The 13,991-nt window shown below is 47.7% G+C and overlaps 1 protein-coding gene across 17 annotated transcripts in view; it reads left to right on the forward strand.

Moving 5' to 3' along the window:
* Positions 1-1,503: 1,503 nt before the first annotated feature.
* Positions 1,504-13,991, forward strand: part of DNM1 (dynamin 1) — a 278,440-nt gene continuing 265,952 nt past the window's right edge. For 11 of the 17 annotated variants that reach the window (XR_012236097.1, XR_012236096.1, XR_012236099.1 and 8 more), the window contains exon 1: positions 1,720-1,911. Coding sequence is in view for 14 of the 17 variants with exons in the window: in XM_073600422.1 (XP_073456523.1) it covers positions 1,751-1,911 (161 nt within the window). In the remaining 3 variants the exon portion in view is untranslated. Of the gene's footprint in view, positions 1,912-13,991 lie in introns of all 17 variants that reach the window. The other 6 variants (XM_073600424.1, XM_073600426.1, XM_073600425.1 and 3 more) reach the window with 4 other exon arrangements.

Raw genomic sequence — 13,991 nt, forward strand, 5'->3', positions numbered from 1 at the left:
TTTAGATGGACTCTTATGATTGGGGGGGGGGCTTTGGTGCAAAGGTGGACTCTGATGTAAAGGGTGGGCTCTGATGTATAAATGGGCCCTGATGCAAAGAGGGGCTCTGGTGTATAGATGGGCATAGATGTATATAGTTAGTCAGGTTGAAAAGACACAAGTCCATCTAGTTCAACCAAAAAAAAGCAAACATACAATCTCATATACACAATCCTATACCCACAGTTGATCCAGAGGAAGGCAAAAAACCCAAGTAAAGCATGATCTAATTTTCTACGGCAGGGGAAAAAATTCCTTCCTAATCCCCCGAAAGGCAATCAGATATTCCCTGGATCAACTTTACCTATAATTGTTAGTATCCAGTAATATTCTGTACATTTAGGAAAGAATCCGGTCCTTTTTAAAAGCAATCTACTAAGATGACTAGAACCACCTCTGGAGGGAGTCTATTCCACATTTTCACAGCTCTTACTTTGAAGAAACCTTTCCGTATTTGAAATCTTTTTTCCTCCTAGGTGTAAAGAGTGCCCCCTTGTCCTCTGTGATGACCTTAAAGTGAATAACTCAACATAAGGTCGCTATATGGACTCCTTATGTATTTATACATGTTGATCATATCCCCCCTTAATCTCCTTTTCTCAAGAGAGAATAAATTCAGTTCCTCTAATCTTTCCTCATAGCTGAGCTCCTCCATACCTCTTATTAGTTTGATTGCCCTTCTCTGACTTTCTCCAGTTCCCCGATATCCTTTTTGGAGAACTGGTGCCCAAAACTGAACTGCATATTCCAGATGAGGTCTTACTAATGATTTGTACAGGGGCAAAATGATATCCCTCTCTGGAGTCCATACCTCCTAATACAAAGGATTTTGTATAGCTGGGCTCAGATGTATAGGGGGACACTGATGTATAGACGGGCTCTAATGTATAGGGGAATACTGATATGCAGGGGTGATCTGGTGTATGGGGGGAGGGGGGCTCTGATATATAGGGGTGCGCTGATGTAAAGCAGGGTCTCTGATATATATATGTATTTATAGGGGTGCTCTGATATATAGGGGGTTCTGGTATATGTGGGTGCTCTGATGTATGGGGGGGGGGGGGGCTCTGATGTACAGAGGGTGCGCTAATGTATAGGGGGACTCTGATGTATAGGGGGGCTCTGATGTATAGGAGGGACTGTGATGTATAGGGAGATTCTGATGTGTTTTGTGAATCACCCCAGGCTCAGGTTTTGCACTGGAATCTTGTTTCCATGTTGGTCTGCCTTTTTGCATAATTGTAAATGTTGCAGTGGCCTGTCACATGACCTGTCCTCATAGCACTCTGCTTACTGACAATCTACAGACAGAGCCTCTGTAAGGACAGTGCTGCCACCTGGGCCAGTTGTATGCAGGGACCCCTCTCTCCTCCTCCTCTCTATGTGCCCACCGAGGAGAGCGGGGACCTATCGCAGGACCTATAGGAGGACTACACTTCCCTACATCCTCCATCCCTCTGCCTGTGCCCGCGCACGCCCCCTGGCGGCGGAAGATGGCCATTGCGGTTTAAATCCCCGAGGAGCCGCTTGTTAGATGTGCCTGAGCTGGCAGTGTGGGGAAGGAGCCGAGGAGGAGACGCGGGACCGCGCAGATCGAAGAGGTCCTGCACATCCCCCCTCCCACTGTCACCGGGGACAAGGTGTGTGAGAGAGAGGAGAAGAGAGGCACCATCCATCCGCACACTGACACTGTCAGCAGGAAGCCTTCAACATGGGCAACCGAGGAATGGAAGAGCTGATCCCTCTGGTCAACCGGCTCCAGGATGCCTTCTCAGCCATCGGACAGAATGCCAACCTGGATCTGCCGCAGATCGCTGTGGTCGGGGGGCAGAGCGCCGGGAAGAGCTCCGTGCTGGAGAATTTCGTGGGCAGGTAAGAGGAAGATAGAGGAGGATGAGGAGGAGGAGGATGATGATGAGGATGTCTATTCCAGCATCCATGGAGAAGTGGATTAGGAAGGCAGACACAAAGCAGATTTATTATCCTGCAGCAGATCCCTGCAAAGCTTTCCCAGCACCCCCTGATACATCTGTCATCTTCTGTAGGAGAACAATGACTGATAGATACATAGAGGTGTACCAGGGACATGACACCATGGGCACATTCACCTTGAGCCTGGGTGAGAGGGAGGTGGAGGGGGCTGGGGGTACATTATATCTACAAATACACTTATTCTACTGTACAGGGCTGTTTTTTTCCTTCCTTCTGCTCCCTATTCTCATTCATGTAAATGCTGCAAAAGATGAGAAATGTATTGATGTAAGGGGTTAATGTGCGGCAGGGATGGAGGATAAAAAAACATGGAGGAGGTGCTGAAGAATACAGTAGAGTCACTCCTGCAATGGAGAGAAAGGGAGGGGGCTACTGAGGCAATGTCATCAGTTTACAGTGCATGGTGGAGTAGGGGCTTCCAATCCATCATTTCTTTTCCTTCTCTATGTGTATGAGTCGGAAACGCCGGCTGGGCACAGGGCGAATTTCCGCCAATTGTAACCCCTGTTTGGTTGGCAGAAATGCGCCAAGACATCCTTTTGCCAAAAGGTCGACTTGATCATTTTTGGTGATCTGGTTTGAATGGCTTTAAAAATTGCCATGTGTGTATGGGGGAGATTTATTAAGACTGGAACAGCCGTGCATGGCAACCAGTCGGGTTGTAGCTTTCATTTTCAAAGCTCAACTGAACAAGCTGAAGAAAGGAATCTGATTGTTTACTATGCACAGCTGCTCCAGTTTTAGTAAATCCCCCCCATTGGGAACTAATCAGCTTCTATCTTTGGTGAAAATGAAACTAGAACCTGATTGGTCGCCATGCATGGCTGCTCCAGATTCTGTCTGCTCTAGTCTTAGTAAATTCCTCGTATTGTCTTCCCCTGCTCTTACTACACTTGCACTAAATACTGATGTATGATTGGCTGGAATGACAAATATCTCATTGCCTAGTATTAGTACATAAAGCCATTTTTCCAGAATTTTTTTTTTTTTTTTTTAGCAGCAGTGCTGTAACCCAGAGAATCCGATCAGCTGTCCCCTTTCTCCAACACACAAGATGACAGCTGACTGGTTGTTATGGGTTAATAACCTTTGCGGCTTGCTCCCTGCTTGATTAATTCAGGGCCCTCGGCGTTTATTTAATACAGCGGTGCAGAGCGCAGTGATTCTGCTCAGTATGCGGTATCCCATAGCAATGCAGATCACTGGCATTAAAAGTCAGTTGAAAATTTGCTATGGGCTACCACAGAAAGCCCATTGAAAAGTGACGTGCTGCTGTTTGATGTGTTCCACCAGATCCCTATAATGAAGTGCAGCTGTGAAAATGTCATTCAGCTTTTTAATTGATCTTGGAGATTCTCCATTTTCTGGTATTTAAATGATTCCAATAAGAGCTACGATATGAAGGATTACAGAAAGCATAGGTAGATGGTAAATGCAAATGTTTTCTTTGCTTGGAAGGGGGGATGTGTACTCAGTGCTGTGCGGACAAGAGGTACCGATGATGGCAGTTTTTCAAGGTGACACTGGTCTGCACGTTCCATCATTGCACATTTCTGCCACACATCAGCCAAGGGTGAGGATGATGAAGGATGACAATACTTGCTAGCAAACGTCTTGTCATCCTAAAGCAGGATGTTTTTCGGGGACGTCTGTAAGCATGGAACACACAATGTAGAACAAACATGACTATGCACACATTCCTACAACACAGCCTGTAGTCCCAGGTTCACTTGTATAACCGTGTGTACTGCTTCTTTGTCAGCAAGGGCACTGATGGGTTAATGGGATTTACACACTGCAAAGGTGGATGCTCAAGGGAGCTGACAGCATCCAACAGATAGCAGCTGGTGCCTGCAGGATAGCCTTGTATCAGACACTGTACAATAATGGGGGGTGAGGTGTGTTTAGGTGACTCTGGCCCTTTAAGAAATACAGCAAAGGAGGTAGCAAAGGTTCCTCCATCTTTGTATGAAGAGTCGAAGAGAGATTTTTGGTTTTGTTCATTCTCTGACTTGTGGTCTCTTAATGAACTGGGAAGATTTGGGCAAATTTGGAAACCGTGTTTCTCTTTCGTTCATTGACTGACACGGCTCCTTTAATTCTTGACCTTAGGGTTATCACGCCACCTTCAGGAGAGCACTAGGCAGAACATGTAAAAACAGCAAGACTGCACAGCACCGCCCAGGGGGCGGTCCATCTGACTATAACCCCTCATCCTGCTTCCTGCAGCTCAGTTTTTTTCTGCCTAGTGTAGGAGAAGGACCTGGCTCCCTGAGGGGATCATTGGTCCTGGGAATTTTTTATTTTTTCTACAATTTTGATCCTGTGATCTACAATCAACAGCCGGGCTGGGTGACAGGCTGGATAATATAGATCCTTGTAGTCTCCCCAGCCTGGCCATTGAGCGTGAGCAGACCCTACACGCTGGGTTGGCCACGACATGCCCCTTTCTGCTCCTGGGGCGGCCGGTGAGCTATATGCTCCAGGGCACACATATGACCGGGCTACTGCTGTCCGTATCACAGTGTGCCGTGGCCAACAGCCACCCCATACTGCTTGGGTGATGGGTCTGTGGTGGAATGCGTCCAGCTATTCCGACTGGAGGGGTAAGTATGGCTCTCCCTGCCTCGGCAGGATGGAGCAGCTGGGCATTCCCTGGGAGGTCGACTAGGGGGTTTCTCACTCCCTCTTTTCCTCTCTCCCTATCCCTCATTCCCTCCTCCCCCTGCTGGGGCCGCTGTGTGACTGGGCATGTGGTGCGGTGTATGTACCTGGCTGGGGGTCCTCCGGGGGGGGGACTCCGGGCTTTGGCGAGGGGCTGCGCTGGCTGTTAGTGTCTGTTTTTTTATTTACTGCCTTTTATTTACTACCTTTTTTTTTCTTCTCTGTGAGGTGCTTGGGCTATTTTGCATGAGGAGAAGCCGCCGCGGGGGCTGCGGCCATTTTGCTGAGGCCCTGGCCATTTTCCTGTAGTCTTATGCATTGTGTGTGCTGTCAGCCTTTCCTAGAATGTTCGGCGGCCATTTTCTTGGTGATTTTTACTAGGACGGCCGGTGGCCATTTTCTTATAGCCTCAGTGCGTTTTTTCCTCTAGTGCTGGGTCTGTGTACCTCAGTACAGCGCGGTTTTCACTCTGAACACCTTGTGACTGAAACAGGGCACAGCGGTCAGCAGCAGCACAGAGCAGCACTCGGTCAGGGTGGCGAGTCCTGCGGAAGGGCCCCTCAGTCTGTGTGCAGCTAGGAGGGTGGGATTTGTGTACCTTGCCTTAAGTCCCTAAGTTGTGGCAGGCAAGTGAGGGTCAGCATGGCGTCAGAAGCTGGCGCTTCTTCCCCAGACATCCCTGCTATTGCAACCGGCTCACCTGCTAAAACTGCGGTGCCTATAGACGCTTTGTCGGCGGTCCTGGAGACCTTTGTTGCCAGGGTGGAAGCGGCGTGCGGGCACAAGGGGATTAAAAAACGCCCCCCTGCCCACCCCCGTCTTCCGGGCAGAGGATGCGGACCAGGACCGTTCGGACAGTGAGAATGACTCTGTGTCCGGGTTAGCGCAGGAAAAAGCGCTAATAGGAGCACTTATCACTGCGGTGCGGGATACCCTGAAGATACAGGATGCAGCAGGAACCTCTGCTGAGGTGGCGGTCCCTTTTGGGTCCTGCAAACCGGCCTGCACGCCTAAGGTGTTTCCGTATTTGACTTGTTTTGATAAGTTTATCTACAAGGAATGGGGAAGCCCGCAACTGACCTTTTCAGTCCCTAGAATGGCGGTGCGTTACCCCTTTTGAGGAGAGCCTCCTGAAAAAATGGGCGTCTCCCCCGGTCGTTGACCCCCCTGTATCCACGTTAAATAAAGTAACCACGATTCCGGTAGAAGGGACTCCTGCCTTCAAGGACCCAGCCGACAGGAGGGCCGACGCAGTGGCCCGGTCCATGTTTATGGTGGAGGGGTCAGCGTTACGACCTGTGCTAGCCACGGCCTTGGTGTCGCAGACGCTTACTGAATGGGCAAAGTTTCTGCACCGTGAATTGGAGAAGCAACAGTCTTCCCCGGTCTGCGTAGAACTGGCAGATCAGTTAGTGCACGGCCTTAAGTATGTTTGTGATTCGGCCCTGGATGCGGTCCCCCTGCTCTCTAGAGCATCAGTATCAGCAGTGGCGCTACGGCGCCTGATTTGGCTGAAATGCTGGTCTGCGGACCAGGCATCTAAAAAGCACTGGCGGATTTGCCCTTCCAAAGTTGAGACTATTTGGAGCTTATTTTCACTAACTTCACTTCACTTCACATTATAAAAAATGTTACCGGTGGGGAGCACATTGCTCCCACAGCCCAGGAAGGGTAAGGAGCCATGCCATAGGCAAGGGCCCTCCTTTTAGGCTCAGAAACGGCTTTTTCGCCTACCCGGGTCAGCGGGTAAGCGGTCCCACTCCGACAAGGCGCCTGCTGTAGGACAGAAGTGTCCCTGGTTTCGCAAGCCAAACAAGTCTGTGAGCAAAAATGTTACCGCATTAAGGTTTGCCCCTGCCCAACTCTCGGGTGGGGGGTCGTCTTCAGGAGTTTGCAGCTCCCTACTGTCCGACTAATGAGTTTGCGAACTGGTTTCATCGGATACAAGATAGCGTTTCTTTCTTTTCCACCAAACAGATTTTTTCCCTCCAACCTACGTCTACTTCCGGCTCGTCGGGAAGCCCTGTTCAGGGCAGTACGGGACCTGCTGCTGTGCTGGGTGATAGTACCTGTACCGACGCTGGAAAGGTTTCAGGGATTCCAATCCAATCTGTTTGTAGTCCCCAAAAAGGAGGGGGTACGTCCAATCCTGGACTTGAAGGCCCTTAACAGCTTTGTGAAAATGCAAAGGTTCAGGATGGAATCAATTTGCTCCGTGGTTGCTGCACTCCATCAGGGGGACTATCCAGGACAGGTATTTACATGTGCCCATATTCCTCAGGCATCAGAGGTTTCTGCGATTTGCAGTCGGGGAAGAGCACTACCAGTTTGTGGCTCTCCCTTTTAGCCTGGCGTCAGCACCCTGAGTCTTTACCAAAGTGTTAGCTCCAATTCTAGCTCATTTAAGGCAATGTGGGATCGCAATCGTGGGTTCTGGGCCTCATGGTAGCCACTTTTGAAGCGGTACCGTATGCTCAATTTCACACTCGAGTCCTGCAAAAGGAGATTTTGTCAAAATGTAACAAATCCCCATTATCCCTGGATTGTCAAATTCGGGTGAACCAGTTAGTCAAGGATTCCCTTCTCAGGTGGCTGAGGTCTCCTGCCCTTCGATCTGGGAGATCGTTCCTGCCTCTCCATTGGACGGTGATAACAACGGACGCCAGCCTGAGCAGTTGGGGGGGGGGGGGGGTTTGGGCGTACTGTCAGCCCAGGGCCTCTGGTTGCGGGAAGAATCCCAACTGCCCATCAATGTGCTTGAGCTTTGGGTGATCAGACTGTGCCTCTCCACATGGTCCAGGAGGCTACAGGGGCGTCCGGTCAGGATCCAGTCAGACAACGCCACGGCGGTGTCATATGTCAACCATCAAGGAGGAACAAGGAGCTCGGCCGCAGCACAGGAGGTCACTCACGTCCTCCAGTGGGCAGAGCGACACGTGCCAGCCCTGACGGCCATATACATTCCAGATGTGGAAAACTGGCAGGCGGACTACCTAAGTCGTCAGATGCTGGACCCAGGGGTCGTTGCATCCGGATGTATTCCGGCTCCTTTGCCTAAGGTGGGGCACACCAGATGTGGACCTCCTGGCCTCTCTGCTCAACCGGAAGGTGCAGAGTTTTGTGTCCATGACAAGAGACCCCTGGGCGGACGCGTTGGTAGCTCCATGTGGGCGTTATCGGCTGATTTATGCCTTTCCCCTCCCTCAAACTTCTACCACGTCTACTGCGCAGAGTGGAGGCTGAGGGGATTCTGGTGATTCTGATTGCCCCAGATTGGCCTTGGCGTCCTTGGTACGCCGACCTAGTAGGACTAGTGGTGGATGTTCCTTGGCGGCTGCCGATACGAGAGGACCTTCTATCGCAAGGTCCGATACTTCATCCTGCTTTACCATCGCTGGTTTTAAAGGCATTGATGTTGAAAACCAGGTACTAAGGGTGCAAGGTCTATCAGATTCGGTAATTTCCACTATGCTGAGGGCACGGAAGTCGTCTTCCCAAAAGATTTACCATCGTACGTGGAAGGCTTACATCTCCATGTGTGAGGAGATGGGGTGTCGTCCGTGCACATATTCAGTGTCCAGGATCCTGCTGTTTTTGCAGCAAGGAGTGGATCAGAAACTTGCCTTAAGCACCATCAAGGGGCAAATATCTGTCTTAGCTGTCTTTTTACAACGTCCCTTGGCGACTCACTCGTTGGTGGGTACTTTTGTACAAGGGGTTCAACACGTAGTCCCTCCGGTTCGGCCACCACTACCTCCGTGGGATCTGAATCTGGTACTGATGTATAAAAAAACCCAAAACAGAGTCAAAGCTGCGCTCGGATCTAAAAAAACAAAAACTGAATATAGGAGAAAAAAGCTGCCAGCACCTTAAAAAGTCCAGTATCTGACTCCTAAAAGTATGGTAAACAGCAAAGTGCAGCGCTAAAGATACATATATGTCATAAAAAGAAGTGAGGTCCCACCAAGTGACATAACATCAATCAGTAGATATAAATTAGCAAATCAGTCAGTGATAAACAAAGAACATAAATCACAAATGCATGTGAACTAAAAAAAGTGAGTTGAAAAAAAGTCCAAAAAGATATGATAAGTCCACAGATAAATGAACAACACCCATCCAGGAAAGATGTGACAACAGTGCCAGTAGATGATCCACCAAGAAGTGTGTAAGTAGAATCTGCTTACCGGACGGCGATGACTGCTATTATGGCAGTCTCGCCCAGCATAGGGATTATGGTCTCCCGAAACCAAGGGTATAATGCGGGACCAGTAGCTTTAGCAATCGATCATAACCGGAAATACAAAACGAAACACTTCCATAGCGCAATAACGTATGATAAAAAGGGTTTTAATAGAATAAAAGAATTGCACTTACAATTTTGCAGAAAATATATGGCATAAGAGGTATCAAACAGAGCGGCGGTGTCTCCGTGTACCGCGATTCACTTCCTGTACTGCAAGCCCATCCGAGAACGTGATGACGTCACCGTCGTAGGCTCCTCCCTACGCGTTTCGTCACGATAGGACGTCGTCTGGGGATTGGCCGGGAGTGTCCAGGATCCTGCTGTTTTTGCAGCAAGGAGTGGATCAGAAACTTGCCTTAAGCACCATCAAGGGGCAAATATCTGTCTTAGCTGTCTTTTTACAACGTCCCTTGGCGACTCACTCGTTGGTGGGTACTTTTGTACAAGGGGTTTGACACGTAGTCCCTCCGGTTCGGCCACCACTACCTCCGTGGGATCTGAATCTGGTACTATCGGCACTTCAGAAACCTCCGTTTGAAAACATTAGGGAGATTTCCTTGTTAACTCTTTCTCAGAAAGTAGTCTTTTTAGTGGCTATTACATATGCCAGGAGGCTTTCTGAGTTGGCGACCTTGTCATGCAAGTCTCCCTACCTGGTCATCCACAAGCATAAGGCGGTGCTACGTCCGCAGCCCTCTTTCCTTCCAGAGGTGGTTTCGGCATTCCATCTCAATGAGGACATCGTGTTACCATCCCTATGTCCTAAGCCGACACACCTGAAAGAGGTTGCCTTACAATCCCTGGACGTGGTCCGGGCTCTATGGATGTATCTGTCTGCTACGGCTCCCTTCCGGAAGTCAGACTCTCTGTTTGTCTCGGTGGCTGGTCCCAAAAAAGGTCTGGCGGTCTTGTCGCCCACCATTTCTCGGTGGATCAGACAGATCGTGTTTCAGGCCTATGCCTTAAAGCAGTGGTTCTCAACTCCAGTCCTCAGGACCCACCAACAGGCCAGATTTTAAGTATTACCTTGGGGAGATGCAGACTAGAATACTGCAATCACTGAGCAACAAATGATATCAGCTGTGATGTATTTCAGTTATCTTGCAAACCTGGCCTGTTAGTGGGTCCTGAGGACAGAAGTTGAGAACCACTGCCTTATAGGGATGGGTGCCCCTTTTCCTGTCACGGCTCATTTTACCAGGGCAATTGGAACCTCCTGGGCCTTCCGACATCAAGCGTCTGTCTCCCAGGTGTGTAAGGCGGCGACTTAGTCGTCCATTCACACCTTCACTAAATTCTACAAAGGTGACGTAAGCGCATCTTCGGATGCTTGCTTTGGCCGCAAGGTTTTGCAGGCCGCTGTGTAAGTTTGCGATTTACACTTTCTTTAAGTTACAAGTTTGTTGTAAACGCATCTTTTCATGCATAAGTTGGCCGCTGGTTTTGATGGCGGCCGTTTCAGATGGCAACTCCTCTGTTGAGGTGTTCCTTTTGTTGTGGATGAAATTATGTTTTGCTGTTTCCATCCATTGTTTTTTTACACTGCTTGGGGACGTCCCTAAGAATTAAAGGAGCTGTGTCCGTCAATGAACGAAAGAGAAAATGGGATTTTTGTACTCACCGTAAAATCCTTTTCTCTTAAGTTCATTGATGGACACAGAACCCACCCCTCCTATTTATGTTTGTACTGCTTTTTGACGAACTGAGCTGCAGGAAGCAGGGTAAGGGTTTATAGCCAGAGGGAATGCCCCCTGGGCGGTGCTGTGCAGTCTTGCTGTTTTTACATGTTTTACATGTTCTGCCTAGTCCTCTCCTGAAGGTGGCGTGATAACCCTAAGGTCAAGAATTAAAGGAGCTGTGTCCGTCAATGAACTTCAGAGAAAAGGATTTTACAGTGAGTACAAAAATACCATTTTTTGATGTGCCAACAGATCCTGAGTGCAGTGCGGTGATGAAGTGTTCTTGAGGGAAACTTGGCACAGCACTGTGTGTAAATCTGTAGGTAAAGCCCAAAGTTCAATTCCAGGGATGGATATTTTTGCATAGTCCAGCTTGGGCCCATGTAACTATGCATGATCCATAGTTGGAAGATCCCAATGGAAGCTAGAAACCAGTGTAAAAGGCACTGCTAGTACAGTGATCACCGCTATGCCAAGTGGCTGCCCTTCTGCTTTGCAAACACAGTAGGTTACACGCTCGGCATGGATGCCATGGGTGCCATTCTGTGAACATTTTGCTTACCTCCCAACATTTTGAGATGGAAATGAGAGACACATACTAGCAAAAGCATGTAGGCATAGGACACACCCCTTGTCAGGCCCCTTAAAGAAGAATTTACCTTAAAAAAAAAAATTAGTTAAACCCACAAGGGCTTTTTTTACCACTACTGTTCCTTTACACTGGATTTGGAAATTTACAAATGCATCAATTTAGAATTTGTATGAAAGGTTTAGCACTGGGAAACACTTTTTGAAAGATAAAAAGTGCATTTTTTATACAACTCTATAGATCAGACCAAAATGAGGGACAAATGAGGAGGAAAGAGGGACAGAGGGACTTTGTTCCAAATCAGGGACAGTCCTTCAAAATTAGGGACAGTCCCTCAAAATCAGGGACAGTTGGGTGCTACGACTTTGCATGTCCTCAATGAATACAAAGTGTTCTCTGATCAGATGAGGTGGAGATTGTCACCATCCTACCTCTTTCAATCCGAGATCGCTTTGCATCTATTGAGAACATGCAAGTGTTCTCTGAACTGCACCTGTGCCAAGCATCTGACCCCCTGTGTTCACTAAGGGGTTGATTTACTAAAGGCAAATAGAATGTGCACTTTACAAGAGCAGTTGCTCTTTGTCACCCTAGTCCAATAAAGGTTTATGGACTACAGAATAGGTCCATCCCTCCTCCTCTCTGTAACATAAGGGGGAGGTGTACTGTACTCTACAGAGATAGCTGGGAGCAATGCTAAATGATCAGTCAGCACAGGCAGAGAGCTCAAAAAATTATCAGCTCACAGAATGTAGGAAGAATCAACTGGTATTTCTTTGCACTTATCAAACAGATAAAGGAAAGGCCTTTGATTGGTATATATAACAGAACAAAAGGAGTTCATTGTTAGGGGTAAGTTTTTCCATTTAACCAGCTGGTTGAACAAAAAAAAGACAGATCCCTGCATCCACATAAGCAATATGGATGCAGGGATATCCCCCTGCTGCGCTATTGTATTCTGACAGCAGGGACTTACAACAAGGGAAGCTTACTTACAAGGGTACATATGCACCAACATTCAGATATACAGTGCCTTGAAAAAGTATTCATCCCCCTTGACAGTTTCCACATTTTGTCATGTTACAACCAAAAACGTAAATGTATTTTATTGGGATTTTATGTGATAGACCAACACAAAGTGGCACATAATTGTGACGTGGAAGGAAAATGATAAATGGTTTTGATTTTTTTTTTTACAAATAAATATGTGAAAAGTGTGGCGTCAATACTTTGGAGAACCTTTCACTGCAATTACAGCTGCAAGTCTTTTTGGGGATGTCTCTACCAGCTTTGCACATCTACACAGTGACATTTTTGCCCATTCTTCTTTTGCAAAATCGCTCAAGCTATGTCCGATTGAATGGAGAGCGTCTGTGAACAGCACTTTGCAAGTCTTGCCATAGATTCTCAATTGGATTTAGGTCTGGACTTTGACTGGGCCATTCTAACACATGACTATGCTTTGATCTAAACCATTCCATTATAGCTCTGGCTGTATGTTTAGGGTCGTTGTCCTGCTGGAAGGTGAACCTCCGCTCCAGTCTCAAGTCTTTTGCAGACTCTTAACAGGTTTTCTTCTAAGATTGCCCTGTATTTGACTACATCATCCCCACACATTTGACTACAACATCTCCCCTGACAATGCCTTCATCTGCTTTTCTCTCCAGAAGGACAGTGCCATCTTTGTAAAGGTGTCATCCAGGATCATTATCTACTGTACTTCTTGGACTGAGATGCTAGTTCACCAATGATGGTCCTCTAAATCCCAGTGCCTGTGCAGTTTTTGGCTATGTTTGCAGATATGTGATACAGATCAGGGCCTACTGGAACCTCTTGCACTGGGCTATAAAGTTACAATGTACAGTCTGATCACTAAAGGAGACTAAAGCTCTATAAGAAAATCAGACAAACGATTGTCCAGTTTTCCTCAATGTTTTACAGCGGGTCAAAACCTAGGATAGTACTAATTGTACAAAAATTCTCAAACAACATAGGCTTTTTTCTTGTTGTTTTATTGTTTTGGATCACATTTTTCTTGTACGAAAACCTGATGAAAACAGTAAACATTAAATGAAAATTGTTCTGTTCACGTACGTGAAAAATTTTGGCGTTTGTCCCTTCTGAAATTTTTGCTTGGAAAAATCTAATCAGATGTCAAAAGCTGTGTACGCACTATACGAAAATCGAACAATCGTATCTTGTACAGAATTTTTCTTCTGATTTTTCTCATAGTTTGTACCCCACTAAGGCCCCTTTCACACGGGGCGTGTCTGTTTTGACAGACTCCACTTGCTCAGTGGGGATCAATCCGTTGATCTCCGCTGAGAAGGTGTATGACAGGTCCGTCTCTGTTCAATGCGCAGAGACGGACCTGTCAGAGTCCCGCTCTCCTCTATGGGGGGATCGCATGAAAACGGACCATTTTCATCTGATCTGATCCACCAGAGGGAGGAAAAATAGGACCACCATCCATCTGGATTTTGCGGACTGGATCGGATATGTCCCTGCTGACATCTGTCGCTCCATGGAGGTGAATGGTGTGTCCGATCAGGTCCACCTGAAAAACGGACAGGCGGACCTGATCGGACAGAATGTGTGAAAGGGGCCTTTAGATCCCTTTTACACTGCAGTGCCGCTTGTTTTTGTTGCACTTTTCGTCGGCTAGCGGGGTGGTTTTTACCTTAAAAATAAAAAGTAAAAAATCCCGTTTTGCTGCGCTTTCAAAGCGCTTTGGAAGCTCTGCCCATTCAGTGCAATGGACAGGGGCGTTTTGGGACCGATA

Source organism: Aquarana catesbeiana, linkage group LG09, assembly GCF_042186555.1.
Source record: "Aquarana catesbeiana isolate 2022-GZ linkage group LG09, ASM4218655v1, whole genome shotgun sequence".
Taxonomy (NCBI): domain Eukaryota; kingdom Metazoa; phylum Chordata; class Amphibia; order Anura; family Ranidae; genus Aquarana; species Aquarana catesbeiana.